Below are 18,619 nucleotides of genomic sequence, written 5' to 3'. Positions count from 1 at the left end.
TCAGCACCCCACCTCCATGATGCCAACACACCCCAACACCCCTATTCAGATGAGTCAGGGTACTCAAAAGGCTATTTTTGCTGTAAAAAACATGGATTTTGGTTAAAACGCCTCTTTTCCCACCCAGGGCACAACCGAGCCCAGAGACCACCATGAGGGGCCCCCCCTCCACAAAGAGGGGGTTCAGGCTGGGGGGGACCCCTCACCCTCTGGGGTGACACCGGCAGTGATTTGGTCCCGGTACCAGAGGCTCTCGACCAGGGCATCGAGGATGGGGCTGACGCGGGCCAGGCCCCCCCGGTCCCCCCCAGCCCCAGGGGTGCTGCCTGCCCGCAGCACCCGCACCCCCTGCGCCTCCTCGAAGGCTGCCACGTCCTGCTCAGACACATCCGCGTGTACGGACAGGTCAAATCTGGGGGAGGATGTGGTCAAGGGAGACACCAGCACCATGAGAAACCCCCCCCAGGGAGAGCAAAACCCCCCCAGAACCAGTGGGTGCTGTGGGTCCAATTGGTGTGATGAAGTGTGTCCATTCTCAGCCTATTGATGTGCCAAGTGGTGGGGAACACCGGGGTGCAAACCCACTCATGGGACACAGAAATGTGGCCAAAGGAGACACCAAAAACCCCTAAAATCCACACAAAAACGCCATTGAAGTGGCCCATCGGTGTGATGAGGCGTGTGTGTTCTCAGCCCGGCAAGGGTTGTGTGTGTGTGTGTGTGTGATGAGCCCATCAGTGTGATGAAGTGTGCCCGTTCTCATCCTATTGATGCACCAAGTGATGGGGAACACCAGGGTGCAAACCCGCTTGTGTGGGGGTGTGTGCTCCCCACAGGGCCCCCCCGAGAAGGATACTTGGTGCCCACGACCACCCTGACGAGCCCTGATCCATCGGGATCCATCGCCCGGCTCATCTGCGCCGGCAGCTCCTCGAAGGATGCGCGGTCAGTGAAGGAGAACAGGAAGAGGATGGCGTCTGCCTCCTCCTTACAGGCCTGGCCATGGGGATGGCACCATCAAGGGGGGGGGTTTCCTGTGACCCCCAAACGCTGTTTGCCCCCCCCCCCCCAACCCCAACCCCAAAGCCTCACGGGCAGGAGATGCTCAAACTTCCTCATGGCTCCATCCCCACAATCCCAGAACCGGAGCTGGAACAGGACGGGGCGGCCGCTGGCGCAAGCCTTGGCCGGCCAATAGACGGTGGTCACCTCAATGCCTGCCGATGGGGGACACACGGAAGGGGCCGTCACCCGCTATGGGACACTGGGGGTGCTGTTGGGGTGTCCCCCCCCCAGCACTTACCGAGGGTCTCATGGTGGACGGGGGGCACCGGGGTCCCCGCCAGCCAGGCCACCAGCGCGGTCTTGCCAACACCGCTCTTGCCATGCAGGAAGAGCTTGTAGGGGACCAAGGGGACGTCGAGGCCGGGGGGCAGAGCAGGGCGCTCCAGCAGGCCTATGGGGGTGTCGGGGTGGGTTTTGGGGTGCTTTTGGGGTCTGAACCCCCCCGTTCATGGCAGGCACAATGGGTACGGGACTCACCGAACACCCGGCGCCGGTTCTTGTGCAGGATGGAGCCCAGGTAGGGGCGGGCGGCGGGGGTCAGGAGCCAGCCCGGCTCCAGCACCGGGGCCCTCTGCGATGACATCGGGACCTGGGGGGGGACAAGGAAGGGATCCGCTCCCCCCCCACTCCTACCCCCATGGGGTCACTGCTTGGGGGGTGACCCCAATACAGGGGCCCTGCACCTCCCCCGGGTAGCAGCATCCTCCCCATGAGGTCCCATAGGATCCCTGTAGCCCCCCCATAGGGTCCCAGCATCCCCCTATGGGTCCCTGGTCAACCCCCCCCCCCCCCCCCCCCCCCGGGTAGCAGCATCTCCCCCATGCGGTCCCATAGGGTCCCTCTATCCCCCCCCGTAGGGTCCCAGCATCCTCCCATAGGGTCCCTGCTCACTCCCCCCGGAGGTTCTGACCCCCCTCCATTGGGTCCCTGCACCCCCCCTGGTCTCAGCATCCCCCCTGTGGGGTCTCTGACCCCCCCCCCATAGGGTCTCTTGTTCCCCCCCATAGGGTCCCTGGTCCCTCCCGGCCCCTGCACCCCAAACCCTGCGGGGGGGGGAACCACGCAGCCCCCTCTCTGTGTCCCTGCTCCCCCGCTTTGCTCTTCCCCTCCCACCCCCCCCCCCTTTGGGCTCCCCGCACCCCTCACATGGGAAGCGCCCCCCCCATGGGGTCCCCTTTTCCTCCCCCCACCCCCCCGCGGTCCCTTTAAGACGCCCCCCCCCCAAGCCTTACCTGTGGCCTCTTCCGCCCAGGGGTGACGTCAGGACGGAGGGGGCGGGGCGTGTGCGAGCCCCGCCCCCTGCTGTCAGCGCATGCGTAGAGGTGTAGGGGGCACGCGTGGAGCAGCGGGGTCCCTGGCGGTGATCCCCATCACCACCCAGCGGCACTGGGATGCTTTGGGGTCCACTTCGCATCCCCAGCAGGATTTGGGGTCTCCAGCTTCCATCCCGGCAGGATTTGGGGTCCCCATAGCCAATTCCCAGCCCTGTCATGCCTTGGGATACCCCATTTCCATCCCCATCCAGCAGGATTTGGAGTTCCCAGTTTCCAGCCTTGGCAGGATTTGGGTTCCCTCATTTCCACCCCTATCGGGCTTTGGGGTCCCCATTCTTCAGCCCTGACAAGATTTGGGGTCCCCATTCCCAATTTCCAACTTTGGCAGGCTTTGGGTTCCCCATCCCTAACTGCTGACACAGGGATGCTGCAGCATTCACAGTTTCCATCACTCTCCCCCTTTTTCCAACACCTCCCATCCCTGTGCCCCCTCTTCCCACCTCTTATTGACACCACCCCCCCAGTGCCATCATTGCCCCTTAACACCCCAACCTCCCCCTTGCTCCCCCCAACCATGCGAGATTCCACTTCCCCCCATCCCCCCATTCCCAAAAGCACCAACCATCAATTTATTTTCCTTTTTATTTGTTAAACTGCTAAAAATCCATCGGGATGGGGGCACCCATCCCCCCCCCCCAATGTACACAAGGGCTTAAATATCACCAAATTCCTACACTGGGGATAAGGATGTGGAGGGGACACCGGCAGGGACACAGCCCCTCGCTCACAGCACCAGCGGCTCATGGAGGGGTTGGGAATGTGCCCAACTTTGGGATGAATGCATGGATTCGGGTGCAGAACATGCCATGGGGATGGAGCAGGGATGAACCCGGTGGGGTTGGGGCTTGGTTGGGGATGGAAGTGTTGGGAAAACGGCCTTGCTCCATGCAAGGAGACGTCAACCCAGCGCCGTTGTCCATCCCTTGGTGACTCTTGATGGGGTGGATGACAAGAGACACGCAATGGGAATCGATGCCGAAGCATTCCCAAGCTTTGAGTGGAGAAACAAGGATGTCATCCATCAGCTCCGGTGCTCCTGAGGGATTCTGGGGTAGCTTGGATAAATCCAACCTGGGATCAGAGTGGGAGAGGGGGGGATTGCACAAGGGGTTTATTTACAGTGGTGGGAATGCCGCGGATGAAGCAGATCCCTCCCCATGCGCACGCGGCTGCGATGGGATTTAAGGCTCCGGCCGGCATAAAGCTCAGTGGGGCTGGAAGTGGGGATAGAAAAGAATCCAATGGGAAAAGGGACCACGTCATGGCGCTGCCGGCTTGGGGAGGGCTCCCTAAGGAGGTTGTTGACCAAAACCTGGCAAAATCCACCCGTTTTTCCCACCCCCCTTTGTCTGGAGGGGAAAGGGATGGAGGGAGGTTGTCCCAGAAGGACGCACAGGTTCAATCCCTTTGGATTTTCAGTTGGTTTAATCTTTGCGGAAGGAGGCACGTGCAAAGATGAGCTGCAGTTACCGCTACCGAGGCTGCTCTCGCCCTCAAATCCACCCAAATCCATCCTTTTGGATGGAAAAACACCCCCATTCCCAGGCTACGAGGTGCTGGTTCAGCCTTGAAGGGGTTTGGGCTGTTGGGTGATAGGAAACCTTTGAGCGCAGAAGGGATTTGGCAGCCAAATGTCTCAGCTTCCTGGGAATAATGGGATTTTTAGGGTGAATGGGGTGGTTTTCACTGATCCGAAGGGATCAGGGCTGATCCCAATGCCTGATCCAGCCCAGGGCATGGAGAGGTTCCCAACGCCCGGCTCATACTTAGCATATTTGGCATTTAGACACACTAAATCCTGCCCTTTCTTCCTTCTTTTCGCTCCAGAGGACAGGAACGAGGGGCGAGAGGCAAAACGTAACAAAGGCATCGTGTTTGTGTCAAGCAAAGGTTGGTGCAAGGGAGATTCCTGCCGGGATATTGCTGTTGTTTTCCTTACGGAGTCAAGCAAACAGCCTCCAGCCTGCTGGAATTGGGTGTTCCTCTAGAACTGCTTTCATTCACATCCGACCAGGAGTTCGGGAGCTTCCCCGAATCCCTGGATAGAACAAACCCAACCTCCAGAGGCTGGAGGTCCCCAATTCCCTACCGGCTCACCCCAAATCCTTGGCTTGGATGGCAGCAGTGGGGGGGGGGGGAGTTCTCCCCCCCCTGTAAACACTGGGGGCTCACTGGGAACCGGTGGGGCAGCACTGGAGGGTTTTGCTTGGATTTTATTGGATTCTTGCTCCCTAATTCACAGTTTGAATGCCGGCGGGACAGGGGAAGGGCTTGGGAAGGAGAGGGAAGAGCGCAGGGAGGGAAGGGAGAAGGCAGTGGTGCCGGATGGGGCCACATTATCTCTTTGCTCGCACAAAGTACAAGGCATTTGTTTTGGGGTAGTACTTGACGTTCTGCTTCTTGTCCATGAGGCCACCAAAGATGATTAACTCGCCTCTGCCTTGTACCACCGTGTGTAAACTGGTTTCAGGGGGTCCCACCACCGAGCTGCTGTTGAACACTTTCCATTTGACTCGGCCTTCTTCCTTGGTGTCTTTAATGTCCAGCACGTACATCTGCATGGGTTTGCAGTTCATGCTCTGGTACAAAGGCTTCCCCACGTTGAGGGACTGGGGAGGGTGGTGGCCCAGGCGCCGGGCGATGGGAGGTAAGGAATGGCCGTCCCCTTGGGTAGAACCAGGACGCGGTGCTGAGCCCGGCTCGGCGCCCGGGGAGCCCGGGGAGGAGGCCAAGGGAGGGCTCAGCGCTGCCGAGGCCGAGGGGCCTTTGGAGGAAAGGGCTTTGACGGCTTCCAGGCTCCTCCTGAGCGCGCTGGGGGATACGGCCCCCGGGAGGGAGCCGGTGACGTGGGGCGGTGTGTGGATGCCATTGGTGTGCTCCGGGGGGTTCCTCAGGCTGGCGCTGACTGTCCTGCCCTCCACAGCATCCATCTGGCACAGCACGGAGCCCGCTCGCTGTTCCCAGCTCCCATCGATGGATCCCAAGCGGAGATCCTTCTGCTCCGGCAGCGATCCCCGCCGCGGCGCCAGGGCCAGCCCCACTTTGAGGTCATATCCTTCAGCTGCGGAAGGGGTGCTGGGTGACACGAGCTGCACGGGGCTATCCAAGGAGGCACCGCCAGCCACCGTGGCACCGGGGGACAAAGTGCCCCCATTGAGCACAGGGGAGCTGTCCCCTCTGGCTGGGGACAAGCTGCCTTCCCGGGATCCAGAGGGAGTCTGCCGCTGCGCCCTGGGCCGCAGGGTGCCCCAGCGGCCATTGACACAGGGAGCTTCGTCCGTGTTCCTGACGGGAGACTGGGAGCGGTATTCCCGTGTTTCGGGGACCAGGGTGGGCGGCGTGGCGCTGATGGGAGAGGGGCGGGAGTTCAGGCTGGGGCTCAGCGGGGCTCTCCCACTGGGAGCTTGGCTGAAGACCACCACACATTGTCCCACCTGGAAGAGGAGAAGGGGAGAGGCCAGGTTAGAATGGGAGGAGGATGCTTTGTGCTGTACTGGGGGGGAAACAGCGGGATATGAATCACAGATTCATGCAATGGGTTGTGTTGAAGGGACCATAAAGCTCCTCCAGCTCCAACCCCTGCCACGGGCAGGGACCCCTTCCACTGCAGCAGCTGCTCCAAGCCCCTGTGTCCAACCTGGCCTTGAACACTGCCAGGGATGGGGCAGCCACAGCTTCTCTGGGCACCCTGTGCCAGCGCCTCAGCACCCTCACAGGGAAGAGCTTGTGCCTAAGAGCTCATCTCAGTCTCCCCTCGGGCAGGTTCAAGCCATTCCCCTTGGCCTGTCCCTGCAGGCTCTGCTAAAGCTCCAGGGGTGGATGTGAGCCCCTGGTGTGTCCGTACCCTGCAGGCAGGATGGCACCACAGCTCCGGCGCTCCGTGGTCTTCGTTCTCCACCTTGAGTGGCTGCCATGTCCAGGGGTTGCTGTGCATGTGCAGTAACCAGGCATCCTTAAACAGCTGTGGAGAGAAGTGGGACAGGGTCAGGAGCCTGGTTTGCTGCTGAGATCAGCCCATGGGAGGCAGGAGCGGTGCTGTGCTGCTGCAGACAGGGGAACGGTGACCCAGATCAGGATCTGACTGCCCAGAAGCGACTACACCCTATGTGGTCGCAGACAAATCCCATCATCTCCATCTTCCATCCCAGTATAAAATCTAATTCTCTCTAATTCTTTCGAGGCTCAATTAAAACCTCAGCGAGCTGCTGGGATAGTGCCTGAGGTGCTTCTTTCTTAATTAAAGCAGCTCTAGCAATAGGCAGACAGCTTCCCTGCAGAATCCATCACATGGGAGCCTGGGATTCATGGAATCACAGAATGGTTTGGGTTGGAAGGCACCTTGAAGCTCATTTGGTTCTAGGTTTGCAGAATGAAATGTCACCTGGGTGAGGTGCAGAGTCCACCCCCACCACTGCAGCACCTGCAGCTCACTGCTACAGTGGGCACATCCTGCCCATGCTCCCCATGGATACTCACTGCATTGGGACCACCACAGCCACCGAGGATTAGGATGGTTTCATTGTCTATGACGATCTAGAGGGGGCAAAGAACAGAGTTTTAGAGCAGGAAGGATGTGAAACCATCACTGGTGCTTTTGGTGTGGGCTCCAAGCACAGCCAGAGGCAGGTTCCGGCTCCTTGGCTCCACAGATGCTGCTGAATGGTGCCTGCCCTGGGATGAGGAGTGGAGCTGGGATGGAGAGCAGGTTCTGCTGGGCCTGAGGCAGAGCAGGACACAGGGTTCACCCCACTGCCTTGTCCCAAACAGCTCATGAACCAGTTCCTCTGAGGGAGGAGAGCAGTTACCCAGCCTGAGCCTGAGCCCATGCACAGGGGCCTTAACACCCCTCTTCTGGTAAGGGTCGATGGGCTGCCTGGGAGGGCATGTGCTTGTAGTGAGGTTTGTGAGGTGCTGGTGGGCGGTGAGAGGCCCTTCACCTTCTTTTCCAGTGGAGGAAAGACATGTTTGGGCATAAGCCATCCGATCTCCTCTGGGTACCTGAGAGGAACCACACATAGGGAACCACTGAGTCTCTTCCCAAGGGACCAGGAAGGGAAGCAGGGATGGAGACACCTGCACAAAGCTGGGTGACACCCATGAGCGCCTGCCCTGGGCTGGCAATAAACCAGAGTGGGCCCAACCCAGAGTCACTGGAACCAAGGAGCAGGAATGTGGAGCAATCAAAAAGGGCTTTGAGCCAAACCAATGTGTGATAACGCCTGACTGATCTCAACTGCCACAGGGGGGTGATGGCTGGGTTCAAACAGCAACGTGTGCTCTAGAAATGCTTGTTAGAGTGTGAGTCATGTGCCAGATAGAGCACGGTACTGCATCAGTGTTACAGAGATGAAAAGCTCACCCTCACCAAACAGATGGCTTGGGGCAGGGGGGAAACCAGGGCCCGTTGGGCAGAGGTGGTGAAGATAACTTGGAGATCAGGCATTGTCTTTCAGGCACGCTGCTGAGAGCTGCCTGGAAGCTGGGAATTGAGCTCCATCAGGTTTCTCTTTGTCAGGGTGCTGGTGCTGAGCTCACCTGAGACTGGCCACCTCGCGGGTGAGGGCTGGGCCCAGAGATGTTGGGCTTGGACCAAGCCCACTGCTCCAGATCCAGCACCCAGACGTCATTGCTCCTGCAAGGATGAGATAACAAGTGTTGAAGAGACAAGCAGGCTCTGTGGGCACGTGAACCATGGGTTCAAGGCAGAGCTTTATGGCAAAACTGGGGATTCTGTGGGCTGGAGCCTCAAGGGGATTCATCGTGAAGAGGCAAAGGGTGTGCTTAAAGCAGGAGAGCCCAAAGGCTGCAGAGGTTTCCTTCTGGAACACTCTGAGCTCCCCAGTGGTCACCACAGCAAGTTCCTCCCTTGCAGGAGCTGGTGTCAGATACCTTCCCCCCAGACTCACATTTGTCTTGATCCCAAGGAACCCCCAAAGACGATCATTTTGTCCTCAATGACACAGGAGGAGTGTCCTGCCATGGGAGGGGGGCCATGGGTGGTCACAATGCAGTTCCACCTGGGGAAAGAGGGAGGAAGACATTCACCACTGGTTTGCAAAGGAAAGCACTGGATGGAACAGGATTCCCAGGGGATTGGTGGAATCACCATCCCTGGAAGTGCTCAAAAGCCACGTAGGTGAGGTCCCAGTGGCCTCAGTGAGTTAATGGTGGGCTTGGCAGTGCTGGGGAATGGTTGGACTTGAGGAGCTTAAAGGTCTTTTTGAACCTGGTTCATTCCATGGTTCTATGAATGGCAGAAAGTCCTCAAGAACATGTTGGAGAGGAAAACCTCAGGGAAAACCTCCAAAGAGGCAAATCCTAATGAAACTCATTAGAAATCCTGATGTGCTATAACCATTTCTGAGGCAGGACGAAGCCCCAGGTGGATGTATCGCCCCTTTCAATTAAAGTTCACCCTCAACGATTTCCAACACGGTTTAATTACAGTGTTCTGGTGCCTCTGCTCTGTCTAATGGACACTTTTGATGATGAGAAGCTCCCAGTGAAGAGGAGCAGGAACCATTGCTGCTTTGACAGAGCATTTGCTCCTTTCTCACACAGCATCAGTGGGAAAGGCTGCTCTGAAACCAGGCAAACGGTGCTTCAAGGGAAAGGCAAATTCCTGCCATCCCTGTGGTCACTGCTGGATGCTCTAGAGCAGGAGCAGTGAGGGCAGAGATCCCTAACGTGGTGCAGGTGCTTCTCTCACACCTCCCTGGGAGGCTGCAGGAGCTGGGAGGTTTGGACCATTGCTAAAACCCAAAACCTCCAGGAGCTGGGGCTTTATCTCCTCCTTTCCTCAGAACGAACTCACTGCTCACAGCCAAACCAATGATGTGTATAAAACACACAGAGAACCCCAGACTGGTCTGTGCTGGAAGGGACCTTAAAGCTCCTCCAGCTCTAACCCCTGCTGGGACAGGGCAATCCCAAGGCAGGGACCCCTTCCACTGGAGCAGCTGCTCCAAGCCCCTGTGTCCAACCTGGCCTTGAACACTGCCAGGGATGGGGCAGCCACAGCTTCTCTGGGCACCCTGTGCCAGCGCCTCAGCACCCTCACAGGGAACAGCTTCTGCCTAAGAGCTCAGCTCAGTCTCCCCTCTCTTGGGCAGGTTCAAGCCATTCCCCTTGGCCTGTCCCTACAGGCCCTTGTCCCAAGCCCCTCTCCACCTTTCCTGCAGCCCCTTTAGGCACTGGAGCTGCTCTCAGGTCTCCCCTTCAGGAGCCTTCTCTTGTCCAGGCTGCCCCAGCCCAGCTCTCTCAGCCTGGCTCCAGAGCAGAGCTGCTCCAGCCCTCGCAGCAGCTCCATGGCCTCCTCTGGCCTCGCTCCAACAGCTCCAGGTCCCTCTTGTGCTGCTGCCCAGAGCTGACCCCATGTCCCGATTCCCACCTGGCTGGCTGGGAACACTCAGGGAGCTTGGCATAGTTTAGGTGCAAGTCAAGAGCCATATGGCAGCAACCACCACCCACGAGGTGCCAGACAGCTCCATACCCACGGCTCCGGTGCGCTCCTGTGGTTTTTGGCTTTTCATTTCCTTCTGTTCCAATAAAAGCCTGGCAGCCACTCTGGAATGAGACACACTGAGGAGAGCAGGACCACGCCGAGCTTCCCAGGCGGGCTCCGAGAGATGCCCTCCAGCATTCCTTCAGCTCAATTACATTCTGCAAGGATCAAAGGCTGAGCTTTGAATCCAGATGTGCTCTTACCAGTTTTTGGAGGGTGAGTAGGTATGGATTTCATCGAAGAACCTCTCGGGCTGGTGCAGAGGGTAAGGGCTCGGCCGTGTCCACCCACCAAAAAGCACCAACAAGTCCTTGTAGACCACGAGTGTGGCTCCAGCCTTGGGCGAAGGGTATGAACCTGGGTGAGGAAGAAGGGAGAGGTCAGAATGCACACAGGCACTGAACCCTGCATCGCTTGTATTGCAGTGAGACAACGCGGAGGCTCCACCTTTAAACCCCTCCATCTTTAGCACTCCATCTTTAGAAAAGGAAAAGGAATAGGAGGAAAGAGGCAAAATTAGAGCTGGGAGCCTGGGAAGAAAGCGTCTCCTGCCAATTTGTGTCAGTGTAATTAGTAGGAGCCTGAAAGCACAGCTCATGTGTGGCAAAACTTCTGTCACTCACTGCCAGGAAATTGCTGCTTTCCAATGGAGCCCTTGAAATTAGTGCTGCAGCACGGAATCAAAGCAGTAATTACCTCCAAATCCCCTCCACAGAGGGGGAGAGGGAGAAGGAATCTCAATCCCAGCGCATCCAGAGAGGCCCATGGCAGATCATTGGGGTACTCACAAGCAAACGCTGAACCCCATTTATGCCAAGCAGCACGATTAAAGCCTAAAAGCTGTGCTGTGTGAATTAAGTCACTCCTTGGGTCTGCAGAAGGAAATGCACCTCAAACATCATTGACAGAGCTTTATTGTGGCTGTTTGAGGTTCAAAAGGCTCCACAAGGGCCTGAGACCTGCTGAGCAGCAGGATGTGAGCTCTCGGGCTGGACCATCACAATTCACTGTGCCTCAGCACCCTCCCAGGGAAGAGCTTCTGCCTAAGAGCTCATCTCAGTCTCCCCTCTCTTGGGCAGGTTCAAGCCATTCCCCTTGGCCTGTCCCTACAGACCCTTGTCCCAAGCCCCTCTCCAGCTTTCCTGCAGCCCCTTTAGGCACTGGAGCTGCTCTCAGGTCTCCCCTTCAGGAGCCTTCTCTTGTCCAGGCTGCCCTAGCCCAGCTCTCTCAGCCTGGCTCCAGAGCAGAGCTGCTCCAGCCCTCGCAGCATCTCCATGGCCTCCTCTGGCCTCACTCCAACAGCTCCAGGTCCCTCTTGTGCTGCTGCCCCAGAGCTGGATCAGGGCTGCAGGGGGGGTCTCCCCAGAGCCCAGCAGAGGGGCAGGATCCCCTCCCTGAGCTGCAGCTCATGCTCTGGGGGTGCAGCCCAGCACACGGGGGGTGGGGGGGGGATTGGGCCGTTCCTGCTCTCTCAGCCAGGCTTTTCTTCTGTGGTCGCTGAGTTCTGCGTGTGCTGCTCTGGTTGCATTAGAGGGCTGAATAAATGGGCTTTAAAAACTGCTTATAAGGCCAGATCCTACAGAGATAGGCCCAGAGCTCACGTCAGAAGCGATCAGAGGCTGGAATTTCTCTTCTAAACATCCCTGGAAGCCAGAGATCTTTGTTTGTTTGTTTGTGTGAAAAGTCTGTCTGTGCTCCTCGAGCCAGGAAAATCCATCAAGTGGAGAACACAGTATCTGGGACGAGCTTCATCCCGACTGAATAAACAGCGTCAGCTGCGAAGAGATGTTCCCTTCTATGTTTAGGAGCAGTTCGTTGTGCTGCACCCTCTGCACGCCTCGATCTTTATCCCTAAGGAAAGATAATCTCAGCTGGAGCTGGATGCTGTTCTCAGGCTGTGGAAACCTGCGCTGCGCCCTGACCCAGGCAGAAACCAGTGCAAATACCCCCATGGTGTGCAGGCACTGGAGTCGGTGGTGAGGAACAGGAGCTCTTCCATCGGGAAGCACAGTCCCAGAGAGGAGGAAGCCCTCCCATGGCAAGTGTGTTGCTGCCAGGCTTTGAAGCACCGCTCAGCACATCCTCCAGGGAGCTGGGACCTGGAGCAGGCTGTCACGGGGCCCCATGGAATGGAGCCGGGTCCCTTTGATGTCCCTTTGCTCCTCTGCATACCTGAGACCTGAAGTCACAGAGGCTGCCTTCCCTTTGCCCTGGGCAGGGCAGGAGGTGCTCGGTCTCCTCAGATGCCCACGGCAGCAGCAGCTCTCTGCAGCTTTAGACACAAGCAGTGTTAATGCTCCAGGTTTCCAGTCTTTGTCCATGTGTTTCAGTCCTCCAGGTTACCACATGCATCTCTTGCGCAGTGCAGGGACCTGACTGCCTGCTTGGAAGAGGCTTTGAGAGGCCAGCTCTCCTTTGAGTGGTGTAATTCAGACTTTTCCTGCATTGCGGAATGAGACTCCGCTCCTTTACACCCCTACAATGTCCAGTAACAGGCAAAGCTTCCTGAAGATCCAGGGCCAGCCCCTGCCCTGGGCTGTTTGCATGTTGTTGACTCATTTGGGAATCATCTTGGTGTCTGAGGCTGGGGTTGACCTTCAGGTTACAGCAGGAGGAGGATGGCTCTTCCCACTCCCAGCAATCCCAGCCCTTTTGGAGGCGACACATCCCACGATGGAGGTGCCCATCCCTGGCAGTGCTCAAGGCCAGGTTGGACACAGGGGCTTGGAGCAGCTGCTCCAGTGGAAGGTGTCCCTGCCTGTGGCAGGGGTTGGAGCTGGAGGAGCTTTAAGGTCCCTTCAACCCAAACCATTCCATGATCCTATGACTGGTTCTCCTTGATGGAGAACCCAACCAGCTGATCCTCTACAAGTCACATAGGAAGGTTCCTAACAGCCCAGTTTGCAATGCCAACCTTGGGACAGCAACTTTGTACCCTACCAGGGAGAACATTTAGGCTGTCAACCTGCTGCTGAGGATTAATGAATTGCACACAGCCCCGGAATGAGCAGGAAGCTGGGAATTTGGGAACAAAGAGTAACCAAATGTGACCTCCTTCTGGCACCCTGGTCTTGAAGGAGTTTGTGGGTGTAGCTCTTGTGTCCCAGCACAAGGATTGGCTCCTGCACCCCTTTATTCCTTATGCTTTACACCTGAGAGCAGCAAAGCGTGGCTTGCCTCTTGAGAAAGGCTGGGGGACCTGGTGCCCATCTCCTCCGTGTCTGGCTCTTCCCCCCCAGCTGGAACGCATCGCACTGGAATCGCTTTTCTCAGCTGCAGCATCTTAAAATAGCTGCTCTGGTTTCCTTTAAAAATAGTCCCTGTTCTGCTTGTCATTACCTGCTAAAAACACTTCCCAGGTCCTGCTGGGACAGCAGGGGAGAGCTTTGGTGCATCAGCCTTTTCAGACAGGGTGCCAGTGCTCCTGTGGCCACGTGCTGTGCCCTTGAGCTGCCCCTGCCTCCCGCATCCATGGTTTTGGGGTGAGGTATTTGGGGTTTATTTGGAAAGGGTGACTGCAGAGGTGCAGGAATCTGCCTGCTGCTGGTGGTGACAGCGGGAAGGAGGATGCTCAGATGCCTCAGCACTGGCTGGAGAGGGTTGAGCTGCTCCTGGGAAACGGATGTCAGTGACACAGCTGCTGGAGCAGGACAGGAGGGGTTCTGCAGCAGACTCTGACCTGGCTCCTCACAGCAGCTCAAAGGGATCCGATTCATTGACAGCGGAACTCATGATGCTGGTGGTGGTTGGTGCCTTCACTCAGAGCTGCTGAAGAGAGAGGCTGTGACTGCAGACCTCAGGCTGCAGGAGGTGCCCAGACCTTGAGGAGGACCTGGGGGTGTTGGTCAATGAGAGGCTCCCCATGACCTGGCTTCAGTGAGCACTTGAGCCCAGAGCTAGGCTGGGGCAGCCTGGACAAGAGAAGGCTCCTGAAGGGGAGACCTGAGAGCAGCTCCAGTGCCTAAAGGGGCTGCAGGAAAGCTGGAGAGGGGCTTGGGACAAGGGCCTGTAGGGACAAACCAAGGGGAATGGCTTGAACCTGCCCAAGAGAGGGGAGACTGAGCTGAGCTCTTAGGCAGAAGCTGTTCCCTGTGAGGGTGCTGAGGCGCTGGCACAGGGTGCCCAGAGAAGATGTGGCTGCCCCATCCCTGGCAGTGCTCAAGGCCAGGTTGGACACAGGGGCTTGGAGCAGCTGCTCCAGTGGAAGGGGTCCCTGCCTGTGGCAGGGGTTAGAGCTGGAGGAGCTTTAAGGTCCCTTCAAACCAACCCTGTCTGGGGCTCTATGAAGCAGTTTGCAGCTCTGCAATGTCAGAGCGTTTCAGTACAATCCATCTGCAGAAGAACAAGACATTTTGGGGCTTTTTGCTCGTGTTGTGTCCTAAAGAAGCGGTAAAAAGCCAATTCCTTTTAAGAAGGAAAAACGTGACCCTGCTGATGGATGTCACAGCAGAAATGAGGCTAAAAGCATGGTCTGGACTTACTGCACTCAGCCTCTGAGCTCTAAAAGCCCTGCCTCCAACCTTCCCTCATGCAGGAGCCGGCTGTGTGGCTGCTGGTTGATCCTGTGCATATCTCCAGGGGAGCAGCAGTGAAAGGCAGAGCTGAAACCTCCTGGTGCTCAGCCTGGATGTATCAGCCTGGCTTTTAGGCTGGCAGAGACGTGAAGATGCCAAATCTCAGGTCCTGGGCTGGAAACCTCAACCTCATCCAGCCCAGCACCACCTCGACTCCCCTCCATCACACAAAAGGTCCATCCCAAACATCCCTGACAGCATCAAATCCCTCAACTTTCCCCCTTCCCTGGGAAGGGAAACCAGAGATGGAAAAACTAACACTCCCTGTGCTTCCCAGGCTGGAATGTTTCCGCAGCTGTCTGCAGAGCTGCCCAAAAGCTTTGCCCCTGTCAGCATTTCCTGAGGGTTCCTGAAAGGAAGACGAGAAGCTGGTGAGCAGTGGTCCAGCGGCTGGAATATAGCAGATGAGCATCCTAGCTACCCCAGCATTAGAATTAACTCAATCCGGGAGCCAAAGGAGAGCTCCTAGGAGAAGAGTGGGTACCTCCATAGCCCACAATGTGCTACCCTAACTCTATCCCCAAGTCAGACCCAGCACTTAGGGCTCACTGAGCCCTTGATTCAGCATCTGACCTTCACCTGGTTTCATCCCCAAGGCCCTCAAAACAAGGCACTGGGATTAGAGACGTTTCCAAGACTGGCTTTGACTGGCCCTGCCTAAAGCTTTTAAGAGGCAGGAAGGTATCATTTTCCCCTCCCAAAGCCACATGTGATTTAGTGTTCCCTCAAATCTGGCTTTGAGAAAAACCTCCAAATATTCCTTGCTTGGAAGTAAACAGGAATTGAGCTTTGCACGAGTTTAAGGAGAAACCGAACGCGATCCTTTTGTCTTCCCAACAGAGAGACAAAACCTTTGCAGCACATTCTGCTGTCTGAAAAAACCCTCTCAAAGAGGGAAGGGGAATATCGAATACAGAGGTTTTCATATTGAACACAGAGGTTTTTGTATTAAATGCAAAGGTTTTCGTATCGAATGCAGAGGTTTTCATATTGAATGCAGAGATTTTCATACTGAACAGAGGTTTTTGTATCAAACACAGGTTTTCATATTGAACACAGAGGTTTTCATATCAAATGCAAAGGTTTTCATATCGAATGCAGAGGTTCTCATCAAACACAGAGGTTTTCATATTGAACACAGAGGTTTTTGTATTGAATGCACAGGTTTTCATATCGAACACAGAGGTTTTCTTGCAGGTTAGGAGGGATGCAACCAAATCTGATCCCCTTCCTACCACGCTCTGCACGTTGAGTTTCCACCCTCCAGTGACACCCTGGTACAAGCCCAGTCAAACCCATGGTGCTGAACCCAAAGAGCTGGTTTCGTGCAATCCCTTGGAGGCGGAGGAGCAATCCCCGCTGGGGAGGCTCCATCACCCCCAGTGCTGCAATGTCACAGGCACTGGTGAGCTTCTCTCTTTTACCCAGGAAACCCGTGCATGCTGCGACTCGGAGCCTGATAAAGTGTTGAAAAGGAGAGGCCGTGCCCTGGGAAGCCTGCGGAGCAGGATCACTGACTCACCCTGTGCAACGCTCAGCAATGTCCTTATGCAGCACCTTGAGCAAACAGTGGCAAGATAAGAGTGGGGAACACAGGGGGCTTTGCCCCCTCCTCTCCTCATGCTGCAAACAAGGGTCACTGGAACAGAGGAGCTGTGGCTGCCCCATCCCTGGCAGTGTTGAAGGCCAGGTTGGACACAGGGGCTTGGAGCAGCTGCTCCAGTGGAAGGGGTCCCTGCCTGTGGCAGGGGTTGGAGCTGGAGGAGCTTTAAGGTCCCTTCAACCCAACCCATTCCATGGCTCTAATTCACCTCGATGCTGGAGGAGAGGTTCCATAGAACCAAGGGTGAGGTCACCCCATGCTCCCCTCCGCAATCACCTCCCTGCTTCTGGGAACTGCAGCTCTGGCTCTGCGGTGCAGGGCGCTGCCGTTGCAAAAGCTGCTTTGCCCTGGGGGCAGCTGGAATCAAACCAGGCAGCACCCACCTCCCTCTGCTTTAATGCTTGTTTGCTCCCAAGCCCTCGAAGCGATACCTGCCCTGCAGACTCCGGAGTGACTGCACTAACAGTCTGCCATCCCACACAAACAAGCCCTGCTGCTCATTACAGAGCTCAGCAGAGAGGGGGGGATGGATCAGCTCCCGCTGCTCCTCTTCCCTCCAGGAGGCAAATGGAGAGATGGAAATTGCTGTATCAGGCGACACGGGGCTGTAATAACGGGCTAATTGCAGGGGAGGGATGGAGGGATGTGTGGGGCAGCGCAGGAGCGTGCCCTGGCCCTGCTGAGCTCCACACTTTTGGCTCTCATCACGCTCCTGTTGCGTTCGGCGGCTGAGGCATCGCAGACGGTGAAGGAGCCCCAAATTACTGGTGTTTCAGGAAACGCTGCTGTGGAATTTGGTGAGGTTGGAGCTACCGCGGGGCTGAAGAAACCTCAAGTGTCCCTTAAAGAGCAGCATCCTGTGGGCACGGGCACGAACGTCTCCTCGAGTAAAGCACACGGAGCACAGCGCTCAAGACGTGCTGCAAGGGAAGTGCAGCTCCTCGCTGAAACCTCAACATGGACCTGCTGGAAGCCCCAGCACAGCACACAGAGGGATACTGAGTCCAGCTCTTTGCATCTCCCCTTTAAGCACCCCTAAACACCCTGTGCTGCTTTCCCCATCACCTCCCTTTTCAAGCCATTGGTTCCTGCACTGTGCTCCCTTCACACAAGGACTTGTTTCCCCCCCCCTCATTCCAGTAAATCCAGTGCTTAATGCCAAATGTGCTAAATATTTCATGTCAGGAATAGATATTCACCTTTTGGCCTGCAGACAAGCGTGAGTTAGTGCTTTGTCATTCCGTGTGCCTTCCAGAATTCAGATTTTACAGCAGATGCTTTTGGGAAAGAGGTAAAATCCGGCTACGCAGCGGGAGGATTTAAAGAGACTTTGAAAGCACAGCTTGTAGAGACCAAAACGGGAGTTTTGTATACAGAATCCTGGTGGATTGGTCCCAAAGGCAAACACACAACAGCAGGAGCAGCTAAAAGAAGGAAAACTGGAGTACCTGCAGCCCTGCTCCAGCTCTGGGGCAGCAGCACAAGAGGGACCTGGAGCTGTTGGAGCGAGGCCAGAGGAGGCCATGGAGATGCTGTGAGGGCTGGAGCAGCTCTGCTCTGGAGCCAGGCTGAGAGAGCTGGGCTGGGGCAGCCTGGACAAGAGAAGGCTCCTGAAGGGGAGACCTGAGAGCAGCTCCAGTGCCTGAAGGGGCTGCAGGAAAGCTGGAGAGGGGCTTGGGACAAGGGCCTGTAGGAACAGGCCAAGGGGAATGGCTTGAACCTGCCCAAGAGAGGGGAGACTGAGATGAGCTCTTAGGCAGAAGCTCTTCCCTGTGAGGGTGCTGAGGTGCTGGCACAGGGTGCCCAGAGAAGCTGTGGCTGCCCCATCCCTGGCAGTGTTCAAGGCCAGGTTGGACACAGGGGCTTGGAGCAGCTGCTCCAGTGGAAGGGGTCCCTGCCTGTGGCAGGGGTTGGGGCTGGAGGAGCTTTAAGGTCCCTTCCAACACAAACCCAGGATTCCATGATCCTGTGAACACCTCCCATGGGATGCGCCTGCTGGCTGGGATGCCTGGGAAGGAGCTCTTGCCGATAGGTGTCAGCACAGCCTGCCTGAAGCCTCCGAGCAGGAGCTTTCCGAAGGCTCCTCAGAGCAACTTCCCAGCTGGCAAGCAATGGGATTGCAGAAGTTTATTCCACTGATCCCAAAACGGGGCTGCCCCCGAAAGTGAACACAGGGAACGCTTTGAGAGAGCTGAGAAAGGAATAACTCTATCTAAACCACCCATGGAGCTCTCAGTCAGAGGGCTCTGCATGGATAGCAGCACCCAGGATGCCGGCAGGAGCTGGGTCAGGCTATCAGCTTCCTCTCTGGAGCAACACATTGATCCTATGTGAGACAGCACCAATGCAAACACACAGCCTGGGAGGTTGGGGCACCCCTGGAAGGGGCTGAAGCTGTATTTCCTGAAAAGGGAATCAAACAGAGGGTATCGGAGATGCTGCGGATGCTCCAACAAATACCTCGTCTGAGCTGGTACCTGGGTGTTAGGGAATAGTTAGAGCCCTGAAAGGGAAAATTCCCTATAGAAACCTAAAAAAG

General features: G+C 56.7%; 2 protein-coding genes across 6 annotated transcripts in view; both read right to left on the bottom strand.

Moving 5' to 3' along the window:
• Positions 1-72: 72 nt before the first annotated feature.
• Positions 73-2,341, bottom strand: CPLANE2 (ciliogenesis and planar polarity effector complex subunit 2). 2 transcript variants are annotated; one of them, XM_034068441.1, is made up of 6 exons: positions 2,298-2,341; positions 1,543-1,694; positions 1,304-1,456; positions 1,093-1,217; positions 857-996; positions 73-412 (listed from the first exon to the last, which is right to left on the bottom strand). In XM_034068441.1, exons 2-6 carry the CDS (start codon positions 1,646-1,648, stop codon positions 184-186), a joined length of 753 nt encoding a protein of 250 aa, XP_033924332.1. In that variant the 5' UTR covers positions 1,649-1,694; positions 2,298-2,341; the 3' UTR covers positions 73-183. The 2 variants fall into 2 exon arrangements, with proteins under 2 accessions (XP_033924332.1, XP_005140064.3); XM_005140007.3 differs by lacking the exon at positions 2,298-2,341 and having other exon boundaries at positions 1,543-1,756.
• A 1,927-nt stretch (positions 2,342-4,268) lies between these two features.
• FBXO42 (F-box protein 42) overlaps positions 4,269-18,619 on the bottom strand; it is a 48,457-nt gene continuing 34,106 nt past the window's right edge. For all 4 annotated transcript variants that reach the window (XM_034068299.1, XM_034068302.1, XM_034068300.1 and 1 more), the window contains 6 exons: positions 10,107-10,260; positions 8,306-8,416; positions 7,935-8,031; positions 6,876-6,932; positions 6,244-6,360; positions 4,269-5,833 (listed from right to left, as the gene is read on the bottom strand). In XM_034068299.1, coding sequence (XP_033924190.1) covers positions 4,736-5,833; positions 6,244-6,360; positions 6,876-6,932; positions 7,935-8,031; positions 8,306-8,416; positions 10,107-10,260 — 1,634 coding nt within the window. In that variant the 3' untranslated portion in view covers positions 4,269-4,735. The remainder of the gene's footprint in view (positions 5,834-6,243; positions 6,361-6,875; positions 6,933-7,934; positions 8,032-8,305; positions 8,417-10,106; positions 10,261-18,619) is intronic.

The sequence above is a fragment of the Melopsittacus undulatus genome, chromosome 12 (genome assembly GCF_012275295.1).
Source record: "Melopsittacus undulatus isolate bMelUnd1 chromosome 12, bMelUnd1.mat.Z, whole genome shotgun sequence".
Classification (NCBI taxonomy): Eukaryota; Metazoa; Chordata; class Aves; order Psittaciformes; family Psittaculidae; genus Melopsittacus; species Melopsittacus undulatus.
Note: the sequence above shows the minus strand (reverse complement) of the source record. Positions and strands in the feature narration are given on the sequence as shown.

What these genes read in the sequence shown, in the direction of transcription:
- CPLANE2 (XM_034068441.1), bottom strand. Translation starts at nt 1,648, where the DNA reads ATGTCATCGCAGAGGGCCCCGGTGCTGGAGCCGGGCTGGCTCCTGACC. An exon ending in GAACCGGCGCCGGGTGTTCG is followed by an intron (nt 1,457 to 1,542) that starts GTGAGTCCCGTA and finishes ACACCCCCATAG; the next exon opens with GCCTGCTGGAGCGCCCTGCT. An exon ending in AGTTTGAGCATCTCCTGCCC is followed by an intron (nt 997 to 1,092) that starts GTGAGGCTTTGG and finishes CCCCATGGCCAG; the next exon opens with GCCTGTAAGGAGGAGGCAGA.